At 46.2% G+C, this 16,378-nt stretch overlaps 1 protein-coding gene across 1 annotated transcript in view; it reads left to right on the top strand.

The window, feature by feature from the left end:
* Positions 1 to 828: 828 nt before the first annotated feature.
* The window catches only part of VAMP4 (vesicle associated membrane protein 4), a gene marked incomplete in the record, with an annotated part of 32,170 nt that continues 16,620 nt past the window's right edge, over positions 829 to 16,378 (top strand). The window contains 1 exon segment of the mRNA XM_056523251.1: positions 829 to 949. Within this exon segment, the coding sequence (XP_056379226.1) occupies positions 884 to 949 (66 nt within the window).

Below are 16,378 nucleotides of genomic sequence, written 5' to 3'. Positions count from 1 at the left end.
TGTCCGGTAGATAATCGTCCCGTGTAACAGGGTCCTGTCCGGTAGATAATCGTCCCGTATAATAGGGTCCTGTCCGGTAGATAATCGTCCCATATAATAGGGTCCTGTCTGGTAGATAATCGTCCCATGTAACAGGGTCCTGTCCGGTAGATAATCGTCCCATATAATGGGGTCCTGTCCGTTAGATAATCGTCCCATATAATGGGGTCCTGTCCGTTAGATAATCGTCCCATATAATAGGGTCCTGTCCGGTAGATAATCGTCCCATATAATAGGGTCCTGTCTGGTAGATAATCGTCCCATGTAACAGGGTCCTGTCCGGTAGATAATCGTCCCATATAATGGGGTCCTGTCCGTTAGATAATCGTCCCATATAATAGGGTCCTGTACGGTAGATAATCGTCCCGTGTAATAGGGTCATTTTGACGTTAGAGGCTGATAACAAAGGGCCACATGAATGATTCAACCATCTCCGCCCAACGCTCTAGGATCAGTGAGATCAGCGCTCGTTTACTATAGGACATCATTCTGTCTAATAGGGGGAGATTCATCAAGACCTGTGCTGAGGAAAAGTCGACCAGTTGCCCATAGCAACCAATCAGATCGCTTCTTTTCTTTTTCAGAGGCCTTTTCAAAAGTGAAAGAAGCGATCTGATTGGTTGCTATGGGCAACTGGTCCACTTTTCCTCAGTACAAGTCTTGATGAATCTCCCCCTATATCTATCCTGGGTGCAAAGTGATAGAAAAATCTCACCTATTATTATTATTATTATTATTATCATGAATTATTATTATTCCCATGATTTTCCTTTTTGTTTTACAGGACCCACAGACTGAATAATAAAGTAGTTAACCTTCTCGTCTCTGTCCCCTACCATTCGCCATGCCTCCGAAGTTCAAGCGGCACCTCAATGATGAGGAGGTCACCGGCTCCATAAAGAGCGAGAGGGTAAGTGTCACATCAATACGCTGGATGACGTAAAGTACCCGCGGGTTATAGCCACAGCGGCGAGAGGGTAAGTGTCACATCAATACGCTGTATGACGTCAAGTACCCGCGGGTTATAGCCACAGCGGGGAGAGGGTAAGTGTCACATCAATACGCTGGATGACGTCAAGTACGCGCGGGTTATAGCCACAGCGGGGAGAGGGTAAGTGTCACATCAATACGCTGGATGACGTAAAGTACCCGCGGGTTATAGCCACAGCGGCGAGAGGGTAAGTGTCACATTAATACGCCGGATGACGTCAAGTACCCGCGGGTTATAGCCACAGCGGGGAGAGGGTAAGTGTCACATCAATACGCTGTATGACGTCAAGTACCTGCGGGTTATAGCCACAGCGGCGAGAGGGTAAGTGTCACATTAATACGCCGGATGACGTCAAGTACCCGCGGGTTATAGCCACAGCGGGGAGAGGGTAAGTGTCACATCAATACGCTGGATGACGTCACGTACCCGCAGGTTATAGCCACAGCGGGGAGAGGGTAAGTGTCACATCAATACGCTGTATGACGTCAAGTACGCGCGGGTTATAGCCACAGCGGCGATAGGGTAAGTGTCATATCAATACGCTGGATGACGTCAAGTACCTGCAGGTTATAGCCACAGCGGGGAGAGGGTAAGTGTCACATTAATACGCCGGATGACGTCAAGTACCCGCGGGTTATAGCCACAGCGGGGAGAGGGTAAGTGTCACATTAATACGCCGGATGACGTCAAGTACCCGCGGGTTATAGCCACAGCGGGGAGAGGGTAAGTGTCACATCAATACGCTGGATGACGTCAAGTACGCGCGGGTTATAGCCACAGCGGCGAGAAGGTAAGTGTCACATCAATACGCTGGATGACGTCAAGTACGCGCAGGTTATAGCCACAGCGGGGAGAGGGTAAGTGTCACATCAATACGCTGGATGACGTAAAGTACCCGCAGGTTATAGCCACAGCGGCGAGAGGGTAAGTGTCATATCAATATGCTGGATGACGTCAGGTACCCGCAGGTTATAGCCACAGCGGCGATAGGGTAAGTGTCACATTAATACGCCGGATGACGTCAAGTACCCGCGGGTTATAGCCACAGCGGGGAGAGGGTAAGTGTCACATCAATACGCTGGATGACGTCAAGTACGCGCAGGTTATAGCCACAGCGGCGAGAAGGTAAGTGTCATATCAATACGCTGGATGACGTCAGGTACCCGCAGGTTATAGCCACAGCGGCGAGAGGGTAAGTGTCATATCAATACGCTGGATGACGTCAGGTACCCGCAGGTTATAGCCACAGCGGCGAGAGGGTAAGTGTCATATCAATACGCTGGATGACGTCAGGTACCCGCAGGTTATAGCCACAGCGGGGAGAGGGTAAGTGTCACATCAATACGCTGGATGACGTCACGTACCCGCGGGTTATAGCCACAGCGGCGAGAAGGTAAGTGTCACATCAATACGCTGGATGACGTAAAGTACCCGCGGGTTATAGCCACAGCGGCGAGAGGGTAAGTGTCACATCAATACGCTGGATGACGTCACGTACCCGCGGGTTATAGCCACAGCGGGGAGAGGGTAAGTGTCACATCAATACGCTGGATGACGTCAAGTACGCGCAGGTTATAGACACAGCGGCCCCGTGTTTTCTGATCTGTACATAGTTGTGGGATTATCTGCCACCATCTTGGCCAAATAAATCCATCCTTTAAAATGGAGCAACATTACATTAAAGGGGTATTCTGGCCATCTTGTCCCCTATCCAAAGGATAGGGGATAAGATGCCTGATCGCTGGGGATCCCCCAGTGATCTTGCACACAGCACCCTGTTACAATCAGCCCCCGGAGCACGTTCACTCCGGGTCTGATTACTGGCAATCACGGGGGCCTGAGCATTGTGACGTCACGGCCCTGCCCCCGTGTGATGTCACGCTCCGCCCCCTCAATGCAAGCCTATGGGAGGGGGACCCCCGCGATCAGGCATCTTATCCCCTATCCTTTAAAGGGGGTACTCCGGTGGAAAACATTTTTTTTATTTTTTATTTTTTTTAAATGAACTGGTGCCAGAAAGTTAAACATTTAAAAATGTTTTACCCTTCCAGTGATTTTTAGCAGCTGTATGCTACAGAGGAGATTCTATTCTTTTTTAATTTCTTTTTTTTGTCTTGTCCACAGTGCCCTCTGCTGACACCTCTGTCCGTATCAGGAACTGTCCAGAGCAGGAGAAAATCCTCATTGCAAACCTATGCTGCTCTGGACAGTTCCTGACACGGACAGAGGTGTCAGTAGAGAGCACTGTGGTCAGACAGAAAAGAAATTCAAAAAGAAACAAATTTCCTCTGTTGCATACAGCTGCTAAAAAGTACTGGAAGGGTAAAGATGTTTAAATAGAAGTAATTTACAAATCTGTTTAACTTTCTGGCACTAGTTGATTTTAAGTTTTCCACCGGAGTACCCCTTTAAGGGACAAAGACAGAATCTACACACAAGGTTTATTACCAGCCAATTGAGTCAATTTGAGGATCATCAGGTCTATCTAAACCAGTGGTCCCAAACTGTGGCCCTCCAGATGTTGCAAAACTTCAACTCCCAGCATGCCCGGACATGGGCATGCTGGGAGTTGAAGTTTTGCAACATCTGGAGGGCCACAGTTGAGACCACTGATCTACACATTGAGGTTTCATAACAAACATCACAGTGAATAAACTGAGCCTAAGGGTAAAATTCGCATGTGGGCAAAATGCTCCAGATTTTACTGCAGATTTACAGAAAAACTTGTGGATGATTTTCTGCAGAATAATCTGCCACGTGAAGACTTATCCTAAATCGTCCCAGGCACAGTGCAGACCTTTTTTGGGTGCCGGAAATAGCTTGACTGCTGCATGCAAGGTGCAATCTCCATTTTGCAGCCCCATTCAAAGTATAAAACAAAACTATGGACTCTTTAACATTTACCTGCAGTGAAAATGAAGCAGATTTAAAGGGGTACTTTGGTGGGAAAAAAAATTATTTCTTTTTTTTCAAATTAGCTGGTGCCAGAAAATTAAACAGATTTGTAAATGACTTCTATTTAAAAATCTTTATCCTTCCAGTACTTATCAGCTGCTGTATGCTCCACAGGAAGTTCTTTTCTTTTTGAATTTCCTTTCTGTCTGACCACAGTGCTCTCTGCTAACACCTCTGTCCATGTTAGGAACTGTCCAGAGCAGGAGCAAATCCCCATAGCAAACCTATCCTGCTCTGCACAGTTCCTGACATGGACAGAGGTGTCAGCAGAGAGCACTGTGGTTCGACTGGAAAGAAATTCAAAAAGAAAAGAACTTCCAATGTAGCATACAGCAGCTGGTAAGTACTGGAAGGATTACATTTTTTAAATAGAAGTAATTTACAAATCTGTTTAACTTCTGTCACCAGTTGAATGGAAAAATAAATAAATAATTAATAATTTTTTTCCACCGGAGTACCCCTTTAACTTGTGATTATAGAACAAGCAAGGTGAATGAGATTTTGCAGACCTTTAAAGGGGTATTCCAGGAATATCAACTGGCTCCAGAAAGTTACAGACTTTTAAATTACTTCTATAAAAAAAATCTTAATCCTTCCAATAATTATCAGCTGCTGAAGTTGAGTTGTTCTTTTGTGTCTGGCAACAGTGCTCTCTGCTGACATCTCTGCTTGTCTCTGGAACTGCACAGAGTAGAGGAGGTTTGCTATGGGGATTTGCTTCTACTCTGGACAGTTCCCGAGACACGTGTCATCAGAGAGCACTTAGACAAAAAAGAACATCTCAACTTCAGCAGCTCATAAGTACTGAAAGGATTAAGATTTTTTAATAGAAGTGATTTACAATCTGTTTAACTTTCTGGAGCCAGTTGATATGTAAAGAAAAGTTTTTCCTGGAGTACCCCTTTTAAGCATCCTGCAGACTTCTCCCTATGATGTAATCACTGTCAGCATAGGAGGGGTGAAATCCGCAGGAAAATTCGCATTTAAAGCAAAGTAGATATTGTAGTGAGAACTAAAGCATAAATTTGCATGGGTTTACCCAGTCTATATGATCAATAGTGTTGGTTTGGCACAAACTGCACTTGAAATGTTTATTAGGGGACATTATGGGTGTAGAAGCAAAAAATTGCAGCATCACGTGGCCTGTATCGCTTTGCATAAATGTGGTCTGGTTGTTGCAAGAAACCATAGAAAATAAAAACTAAATACAAAAAGAAAAAAATACTTCCTTATCCACAGTCCTCCACGGCTCCTGTTCTCCATCTGGTCCCCCAATCTTCTCTCTTCTTCCGGCTTATGAGACTGCCGCTTGTTGCAGGACCTGCCGACCTGGCCATTCACTGGTGGCAACGATGTCCCATGTCTGTCAGTTATTGGCTGAAGTGGCAGGTCCTGCAACAAGTGTCCGTCCTGAAAGCTGGAAGAAGAGGGAGGATCGGGGGACCCGATGGAGAACAGGATCTGTGGAGGACTGGGGATGGGTACGTTTTTATTTTTTTTTTTAATAAATAATCTCTTTCAGTAGCTTCTGCCTGGAGGGCATTATCCTCAGTATTTTTTGCATCAAATATATTTTTAGTAGACGTAATCTATGGCGGCCGGCGAGAGGGGATCCGGCCGACGTTTCTCATCTGTAATGTTGCATAATGATTCGTAAGCCACTAAAGTCTAACAAGCTGAAATAAAAGAAGACTTTACAGTTCTGTAGAATTGCGCTGCCACGCGCTGATGAATATCAGATGGCGGAGCGAGGCTCTGGAGCACTAAATCATCTTAGCTGGAGGTTTCTGTTTGGCATGAGGTACCTGATGACAATTTGTAAAGTCTTTTTAACTTGAGATTTTACTTCTGGATGGAAGATTAAACTGCAGGTTGTGATTTATGTGTGAATATGTCATTTGTAATAATGGAGATCGTCCCGTAATGTTAAAGGGAATGTGGCATCTAATATCCTAGAGTCAGATGCTGAAAAATCATTTGTTTTTTCCTAATCTGTTTGTATTAAATCTTTTTTTTTTATTAATGAATTAATTTTTATTATAATATATATATATATATTGATTGAAAAATACTGTTATATATTGATTGAGAAATACTGTTCTAGAGGGAGGGGAAGGCAGAGCTGTGAGCAAGAGCTATTGTTCATACATCTATTATCTATACACTGGTGTCACCTTTTACTGTCCTCCTGCCTGTGATAATAGGAAGGAGACTGCTGGGAAGTGATATGTACAGAATAGGAAGGCTCAACTTTGTTTTAGATCTAGTGACCAAAATAGAAACTGCAAGATCTCAGAATTATATACATTCCCAAAAATTCTTAAATGGGCGCTGTCAGATTTATATGTTATACATCTTGGCACAGCTAATTGCCTCCCGCAGCGATGTCTCGGCTGGCCATAGGCATTGAGCCACTGTGTTGGCAATTAGCTGTGCCTTAGTGTGACATGCTGACCATGGAGTACTGAAGCGCCATACCTGGACACTGAAGGCACGGAGGCAGGTGAGTCCCCTCTGTTGTTTTATATTCTGGGTGCCCTGGCATAATGAGTTCCAGCTGAACCACAGGTAGAGACCAAGTCCATTGAGGGGGCGGGAGTAGAACTCCTCTGTGCTCACTCCTGTCCTATCAGACTGCAGCATGAAAACAGAGAGGAAGGGGTTACAGAGCAGCCCCCACTCATTGGATGAAGAGACCCAGCACAGCAGACTCAGGGAGGAGGATAAATCATGTAGAATGAGGACACGCCCCTCCAAAGCACAGAATGACAAACCAAGTGAGCAACAGATATTAGTGAGAGAAATATAGGTGCTTGAACAATAGGTTCTTTTCTTATGACGCACAACCTTTAATTTTTGTGAGGAATAAATATGTAACAATCAGCTTAGAGTTTAGGCCGGTAAAGTATCTGAAGGAAATATTCTACATTAATGAGACAATCATCACTCACCTCTCACATCCCCCAGCACTGACACTCCGGGGGTCTCTGCTGGTCATTGCTTACTGTTCCTGCGGCCATGATGGGCTTATCATCCATTGTATTATGGCATAAGACCACTAGTCTGGTGATTGACACTTCCAGTATCTCCAGTCCGCTGCTCTCCATGGTAACTCACAATAGGGGGGGGGGGGGCCCTCTTTTTTATTATTATAATAATTATTGAACTTTATACTTACCTATTGCCCAGCAGAGAGGAGCCAGAGAGTGAACACGGTTTCCATGTTCTCAACCGGAATTGAGTTACTCCAGAGAGCCGGCCAAAAGGACCATCTTTTGCATTCCCCTTACCTCTAATAGGATATTATCTGGGGTTGTTTCTTTTCAGTTGTCCGATCATAAAGGAGTGAGAACCTAATAGGGATCGACCGATATCGTTTTTTTTTTTAGGGCCGATACGATAATCTGTTACCTTTCAGGCTGATAGCCGATAACTTATACCGATATTCCGGTATAAGTTAAAGGCTATTTCAAATCAATGAACTGCAGCGGCTTCTGCGGTGCCAGAGACCACCGCCGCTGCCCGCTTCTCTCCCCCTGCCTTTCCTCAGTCTAACCACCACAGTTGCCCCATCGCCTTCCCCCCCCCCCATCTGCCCACATACCACCCCCCCCCCCATTCTCTGCCCACATACCGCCGCCGCCCCATCGCCTCCCCCGTCCACGGTGTTATAATTACCTGTTCTCGGGGGTCCGTGATCCTTCTGGCTGCGTCGGCGTCCTGCGCTGTCACTGTGTGCACTGACAGTGACGTCGCGTTGGGGACATCACTCGTCATTAGCGCAGCGCACAGCAATAGCGCAGGAGCCAGAAGGATCGTGGACCCCCGGGAACAGGTAATTATAACACCGGGGATGGGGGAGGTGATGGGGCAGCAGCGGCGGTATGTGGGCAGAGGATGGGGGGAGGCAATGGGGCGGCGGCGGCGATGGTTGTCTCGGGGCGGGGCATTATCAGCATATCCATAATCACGATTATCGGCCAATAATAACGGCCAAACCGATAATCGGTCAATCCGTAGAACCTAACTACCCCCCAGGAAATACCACTTATAGGAGTCTAAACCGATACTACACCTGGCAGTACCACATGTAGGAGTCGATCATACTAGTGAACTCCTCTCCTGTTTTGCCTCCTCTTGGTGTCTGTCTCTGCTTGCGCCATAGTTCAGGTCACCCAGACAGGCACCTTTGGGTCCCTTCCAGCCGAGCTTTCAGATTGAGATCTGGACTTGATGTTATTACGGATTTGCCTCCTTATTATTATTCCTCTACCGTCTGGTTAGAGGTGAATAGCGAAAAGAATTCACAAGAATTTCAAGGCTGCTGTTCAGGCCAAGAGGATGAGGAGTGCTGACAAGTATTGATGTCTGGGGTAAAGAGTTTAAAGGGGTATTCCGGGCAAAAACATCTTATCCCCTATCGAAAGGATAAGGGATAAGATGTCTGGGGGGGGGGGGCGCCATTAGGACCCCCGCAATCTCCCTGCAGCAGCCCGCATTCTCTGCGTCTGAAGTTTCGGAATCCTCCGGGCTTCTGAGACAGGGACGTGGCGTTGCGGCCGTTACGCCCCCTCCCACAGAAATGAATGGATGGGGTGTGGCGTGACGTCACGTCCACGTCTCGGAAGCCCGGAGGTTTCCGAAACTTCAGCCGCAGAGAATGCGGGCTGCTGCAGGTAGATTGCGGGGGGGTCCCAGCGGCAAGCCCCCACGCGATCAGACATCTTATCCCCTATCCTTTCGATAGGGGATAAGATGTTTTTACCCCGAATACCCCTTTTAGGGTCAATGGTAAATATCACCATAAAAGTAATTATATAAATATCATAATAAAAGTCCCATCCTGTGTGATGTAACGGGCCCAGACACACTATCACACTAAAAGCCGAAAGGAGGACCGGGGGCCGGAGAACGGTAGAGCGATATCAGCGGCATTGAGGGAGGGAGGAAAGTTAGTGTTTATTATTATATTAAATATTCACAGGAGTTCTACTTTAAGTTGCCGCCATCTCTTCCGATGCTCCAATAGTTTCCGTATATACTTCTTTTTTTTTCTTTTGGTCATCAACAGGTTTTCCGAATAGAACAAGATACCTTGCCTTTGCTACAATCAGGTTAAAGGGATAGTACAGTGGTCCCTCAACATACAATGGTAATCCGTTCCAAATGGACCATCGTATGTTGAGGGATCCGTGCAATGTAAAAGTATAGGACAGTGGTCTACAACCTGCGGACCTCCAGATGTTGCAAAACTACAACACCCAGCATGCCCGGACAGCCAACGGCTGTCCGGGCATGCTGGGAGTTGTAGTTTTGCAACATCTGGAGATCTGCAGGTTGATGACCACTGGTATTGGAGGTTATACTCGCATGTCCCTGCCGCTCTGGACCGTCACCGCTCGTCACCGCTGCCCTGGATGTCGCCGTCCATCGCTGTCCCCGTGGTGTCCCCGACGCTCCGGTAAGGCCTCTGCTTCCCCGGCATCCTCGCTCTCCGTCGCCGCCATCACATCGCTACGCACGCCGCTCCTATTGGATGACGGGATGGCGTGCGCAGGGACGTGATGACGACGATGGAGAGTGCCGACGATGCAGGGGATCCCGAAGAGGACGTGCCGGAGCCCCGAGGACAGGTAAGTGATCGTCAGCGGACCACACGGGGCACCATAAACAGCTATCCGGTGGCAGCTGAAGCAGTCTGCGCTGCAGGATAGCCGTTTATGCGATGGCCCCGACATACAAAAGCATCGTATGTTGATGCTGCCTTCAACATGCGATGGTCTCTGAGAGTGATCGTATGATGAAATGATTGAAAGTCGGGGCCATCGTAGGTCGGGGGGTCACTGTACTACGCTGCCTCAATGTTCGGGCGGCGGGGCTCGTGACCTCTCAGCCACGCCCCCTCTTGACGCCACACCCTCTCAATGCAAGTCTATGAGGGGCATTCTAAATGAACGCCGGATGCTGCACAGAGATCGTAATGGTCTCTTGTGATCTTTCAATAGGGAATAAGATGTATAGGGGCGGAGTACCCCTTCAAAGGGGGGCGGAGCGAAGAATTGGGGTTCTGTTAGTACTCCACATAGTGTGAAATGTACTTGGCTTGTTACACTGCTCCCCGATGTACCGCCCTCCTCTGCACACTGCTCCATTTTATCTCAGCTCCTTTCACCTGCGCAACCTATTAAAACTACATTTCCCAGCAGTCCTCACTTCTGAGACTGTTAGAAAGGGGGTGGGGGGTTTGCCCTTGTGACATCAGAAGGGGGCATGGCTTACAAGACAAGGGCGCTGAAAGCCAGGACAAAGTGTCACATCAATGCAAGTCTATGGGAGGGGCATCTGCCACACCCCCTCTCATAGACTTGCATTGAGGGGATGTGGCATGACATCACAAGGGGGGCGTTCAAACAGCGTTCGGAACTAAATGTTCTGGACAGTGGCGTACCCCTTTAAGATCAGCCGTCGATATAAGATTGGCGGGTCCCGACCCTTCGGACACCTGCCGATCTACTGATTGAATAGACTCCGGCTCCCGATTGGCGTCTTCATTGTATACAGGGGTTTGTCCTGGTAGTCGGGGGGGGGGGGGGGGGGGGCTTGAGAGACAATGCTTGTGGGTGGAGTTTGTCTTTATACCATATTTTTACTGCAAAATTATGGGAAGGGGGGAAGTGGTTACGAAAACGTACAATATTCAATACAGTGATCCGTCAACTTACTATAGCTTCAACATACAGTTGTCTTTTCTGGACCATTGTAACTTGAAACCAGACTCAATATACAATGTACAGACAGTCCAGATCTGTGAAATATGTCAATGGCCGGAAGAACTGACCAATCAGAATGGACATTCACTGGTAAAACACCTGTATTACTGAAGTGCATGCACTGACTGGTGACTGGTAGCGCCCCCTACAGTACAGGGAGGTATTACATGTTCTGTACTCTTTACCTGTATTACTGAAGTGCATGCACTGACTGGTGTCTGGTAGCGCCCCCTACAGTGCAGGGAGGTATTACATGTTCTGTACTACTCTTTACCTGTATTACTGAAGTGTATGCACTGACTGGTATCTGGTAGCGCCCCCTACAGTACAGGGAGGTATTACATATTCTGTACTCTTTACCTGTATTACTGAAGTGTATGCACTGACTGGCTGTCTGGTAGCGCCCCCTACAGTACAGGGAGGTATTACATGTTCTGTACTCTTTACCTGTATTACTGAAGTGTATGCACTGACTGGTGTCTGGTAGCGCCCCTTACAGTACAGGGAGGTATTACATATTCTGTACTCTTTACCTGTATTACTGAAGTGTATGCACTGACTGGCTGTCTGGTAGCGCCCCCTACAGTACAGGGATGTATTACATGTTCTGTACTCTTTACCTGTATTACTGAAGTGTATGCACTGACTGGTGTCTGGTAGCACCCTCTACAGTACAGGGAGGCATTACATGTTCTGTACTACTCTTTACCTGTATTACTGAAGTGCATGCACTGACTGGTGTCTGGTAGCGCCCCCTACAGTACAGGGAGGTATTACATGTTCTGTACTCTTTACCTGTATTACTGAAGTGCATGCACTGACTGGTGTCTGGTAGCGCCCCCTACAGTTACTTTTTTAGGACACTGTGTACTGTACAGGACCCTGAAGAAGCTCCTGTGCTCTACATAGACAGTGATTACAGCTCCCAGCAGATCTTTCTTTCTTTTAAGGATTTGTAAGGATTTGCTTTATCTATATTAGTCATCTACTTATTTTTCTTTAATCCTCACTTTTTCCTATTTTTTGGATGACATTTTGGAGGCTTCAGAACCAATTACCAGGTTCCCATAGAGTTATGGTCCTAACGTACAATGGTCGTTGTGGAACCAATTAATATTGGAACTTGTGGGACCACTGTATTATACAACATGTATTTTTGACCCTTCAGCTTTTCTATGTGTTGGACTTCAATCCTTTTAGCCTCTCTGCCTTGTAAAAGCCTAATGGGAGCAAAATGACTTGTTTACGTCTGTAAATTTCCCTCTCGTAAAAAAAAAAGTTATGATTTGTTTCCATTGAGAACTAAATCCCGTCCTGGAAGAAACAAACGGAGTCTTGTTCGCTTGTTTTTAGAATAGGGGGATTTCTGGTGGCCTCCGATACAGAGAACATGTCTGAGACGATAGAACTGCCAAAAAAAACGAAAGATAGTACGATATGAAAACAAGACTTAAAGGGGTACTCCGCCCCTAGACATCTTATCCCCTAACACGGGGGATCCCGCAGCTAGGACCCCCGCGATCTCTGTGCAGCACCTAACGTTCTTTTGGAACACTGGGTGCGAGCGGCGGGGGGGTCGTGACATCGCGCCATGCCCCCTCCCATAGACTTGTATTGAGGGGGCGTGGTGTGACGTCGCAAGGGGCGTGCCCATGAAGTCACGACCCCCGCTGCTCGCTCTAAGCGTTGGGAACAAAATGTTCCGAGCGCTGGGGCTGCGGAGTACCCCTTTAATTAGATCAATAATACTTAAATTTACATGAGTAAAAAAAATGGAGAACAAAACAAGTAACAATGGTATATAACAGAAGTATATGGGAGGGTTTATATAGTAAGCATGCCAAAAGAGTATACATGCAAAAGAATTAAAGGGGTATTCCAGGATTTTTCATTCCTTGAATGTGAGAGAGGGTGCAGCAAAGTTAGTCTAGTTACTAATATACTTCACTTACCTGTGTTTGGTGGCTGGTATCACATTACCTTGACTTTATTTTTCCCGAAAATGAGTGTTGTCCCGGACCTTTCCCAGCTTGCTCTGTGGCCCGAGACAATACATCATAAGTCAGGTGCTGAAAGGGGGCTTGACTGCTTCGTCTGTTGTGTGTGAGGCCGCCCCCTGATGACATTACCGACGCACATGTGTATTCATCATCACACAGATCCACAGCTTGTGTGTCAGGTGATGCCGGGCAAGTCATGTGATCAAAGAGAGCGTGGCTGTGCTGCAATGGGTGGGGCTAGCGATGTGTGTGAGGGAAATTAGTCACCTCAGGGGTCTGGAAATTTTAATAAAAAAACTTCTTGTCCACAGGACTAAAATGGAGCAAAATCTACTTGTCCCTCATGACGATCCACTTGTCCGCACCAATTTTTGCTTTACGCTCGTTTTTTCTTCCTCGCCCTATAATAGCCATAACTACCTACTATAATAATACTTTTAATTTTTCAATAACATATTCTCCAAACCAATATATATAATTTATAATATATATATTTGTGAATTGAAATTGAAATAGTAAAAGATAATTTTGCTAATTGGTGGTTTTTCTTTCTTCGCCATTTACCTTGTGGTTGAGATAACCTGTTGTTTTGATACTTTAGACCGGTCTGATTACAGCGATACCAGATTTGTATAGTTTCCGTCATGTTTTACTAATTAAAAAAAAATTCTGAACTTTTTCGAATTGTTTCAATTGCCATTTTTGACCCCTTTAGCTTTTTTTTTAAGTTTTTTTTTTCGCATACCAGGCTGTATGAGGGCTAATTTTTTGCACCATAATGTTTTTTGTATTGGTACCATTTTGGTATTTAACTGACTTTTTTTAATCGCTTTTTAACTTTTTTTTTTCTGGGATATTATAAAAATTGCAATTCAGTTTTTTTTTTTTTTTTATTTTATTTTTAATTTACGTAATTTACCATATGGGATACAAACTGTTATATTTTAATAGTTCGTACAATTACGCACACAGCGATATTAAATATGTTTATTATTATTATTATTATTATGTTTACATGGTTTATATAGAAAAAGGGGGTGATTTGAACTTTTCACATGGAACGGGTTAATGAGTGTCTTTTAAACTTATATTAAAACTTTTTTCTTTTACCCTTTATTAGACTTTTAGGAGGAATCATTAGATTCCTCATACAGATCAGTAGAGTTCTATTGAACTCCATAGATCTGTGTGCTCTGCAATCCATTGATAGAGCCTAGTCCAGCAAGGCTCTATCAATGACAGAGCCACGTACACCAGGAAGCAGAGGTAAGCCCACGGCTACCTCTATAGTGGATGGCCCCCCGCCCCCCACGATCACGCTCTCTGGTGAACCACCTCACTAGCCCACCAGGGAGCATTAACATGTCCTTTTTAGACGCCGCTGTCAGCTTTGACAGCGGCGATCTGAAGGGTTAATAGCAATCCGCGGCGATCGACGCATGCTGGCTATTAGCGGCGGCCCCCGACTACTGAAATCAGCCGGGGGCTGCAGAGTACTGAGCGGGCAGGAGTCGGGAGCCTTCTCCATACAGACTGCTGAGCGCCGCCATGCTTGTCAGGTCCAGCCCTGCTTCGCCAAAGCCGGGCTAAGGGCTGGAAAAATTCACCTGCCTGGCACCCGGAACTGCATGTCCCAGGCGTCGGGCGATAGGAATTCCACATCCTGCACCTCCCACCTTGAAACAAAGGATCCTGGGGATTGTAGTCTGAGGGAGGCCAAGGAAACCAGAAGTTGCCATTTCCCGAAAACAATGCAGGAGTGTGATGGAGGACACGGGACATGGCCATTTACCACCAACACAAGCACCTCATGTTGGATAACCCCTTGAATGCACAAGAGATTCTATGTATAAGAGGATAAAGTAGAACCCAAAAAAGTATCCCTAACAATAAATGCACAAAGTGGTAAAACACTAATAAAGACCAGGAATAGTATAAGTATAGCCACTCTGCAGAACCCCCGGCAACGTGTTCCACTGACCACTAATGTCCGCTAAACACGTGTCTGGGGTTCTGTGGAGAGGATATACTTATACTTATACTATTTGTATTCTACTTTATCCTGTTCTACCTGGAATCTGTTGTGTATTAATTCTTTTGCATGTATCCTTATGGCACACTTACTATATAGACCCCCCCCCCCCCCCCGACATATATTTCCTATCTAGACCCCTGATTTATAATTACCTGTGTTTTTGGCCTGTTTTTATGTATTTTTATGTGTATATTTGTGTGATGGTATTTTTGGTGTTATGTTTTTGTTTGGATCACATGCTGTGGTTATATCCCATGTGTATAGGTTTATTATAGGTCTTATGTCTGAGATGATGTAAGAAGAATCCTTTCCCTATACTAGAGGTGATGCCGGTGTTATTGGCTCCGTAGATGTCATAGCAGCCATGTTACTATTGAAACATAATCCAGCTGGACATTACATTTAGATTTAGGGGTTTCCCCATAATGACAATTAATTGGCTATTTAAAGGGTAGAGCAGTGTTTTTTTTTTATTTTATTTTTTTTTATTTTATTTTTTTTAGCTCTGGGCACACCTAGTGGTAAAATGTATACAGTGGGACACACCAACTCCCCCCCGTATGAAGTTTACCCCCCAAATTTGTAGGCAGTTTTTCCCCCTCTGGATGTAGGCCTCCTGCATAAGTATGTTGCCTATATGTTGGATCCCCTGTAGGTAGTTTTTCCCCTTTTCCCCCCTTGCAGGCAGCTTTCTCCTGTATAGGGTTCCCCTCTAGTCTCCCCCGCAGGTAGGACTAACCTGTAGGTTGTTTTCCCTCTGGATTAGGACCCCACTATTGGTAATTTGCCCCTTTTAGGTAGGACCAACCTGTACGTAGTTTTACTCCCGGATGTAGGACCATGGGGGGGGGGGGGCCCATAGGTAGTTTTCCCCAATGTGTAAGATCCCCTGTATGTAGCTCTCTTCCTTTATAGGGTCCACTCTGCATGTAGTTTGCCCCCTATAGGTAGGACCAACCTGTAGGTAGTTCTCCCCCCCCCCCCCCCCCCCAGATGTAGGACCCCCTAAAGGTAGTTTTCCCCTATATGTAAGATCCCCTGTAGATAATTTGCCCCCCCCCCCCCTGTTTTCCCTCTGGATGTAGGACCCCCCTGTTGGTAGTTTGACCCTTGTAGGTAAGACCAACCTGTAGGTAGTCTTTCCTCTGGATGTAGGACCCCCCCTTACATATTTCCCAAAATATGTAAGATCCCCTGCAGGTAGTTTGCCCCCCTGTACGTAGCTTTGTTCCTGTATAGGATCCCCCTCTGTATGTAGTTTGCCCCCAATAGGTAGGACCAACCTGTAGTTAGTCCCGTCCCCCCACCCCAGAAGGTAGTTTGTCCCCTATATGTAAGATCTCCTGTAGGTAGCATTCTCCCTTTCCTGGGCCCCCTGTAGCTTCTTTCTATGGCCACTAGAGGCAGCAGGACACCACTCTACCTACAGGATGTCATCGTGCTTATCCCAGAAGAAGTTACATATCCGGCGGCCTCTAGTGACTGCAGGCAGCATCACTAGAGGTTGGGCGATACTATAGACCAGTGGTCTTCAACCTGCGGACCTCCAGATGTTCCAAACTACAACTCCCAGCATGCCCGGACAGCC

This window comes from Hyla sarda, chromosome 6 (assembly GCF_029499605.1).
Source record: "Hyla sarda isolate aHylSar1 chromosome 6, aHylSar1.hap1, whole genome shotgun sequence".
Lineage (NCBI taxonomy): Eukaryota > Metazoa > Chordata > Amphibia > Anura > Hylidae > Hyla > Hyla sarda.
The sequence above is the reverse complement of the archived record's forward strand: the minus strand, read 5'-3'. Positions and strand labels throughout refer to the sequence as shown.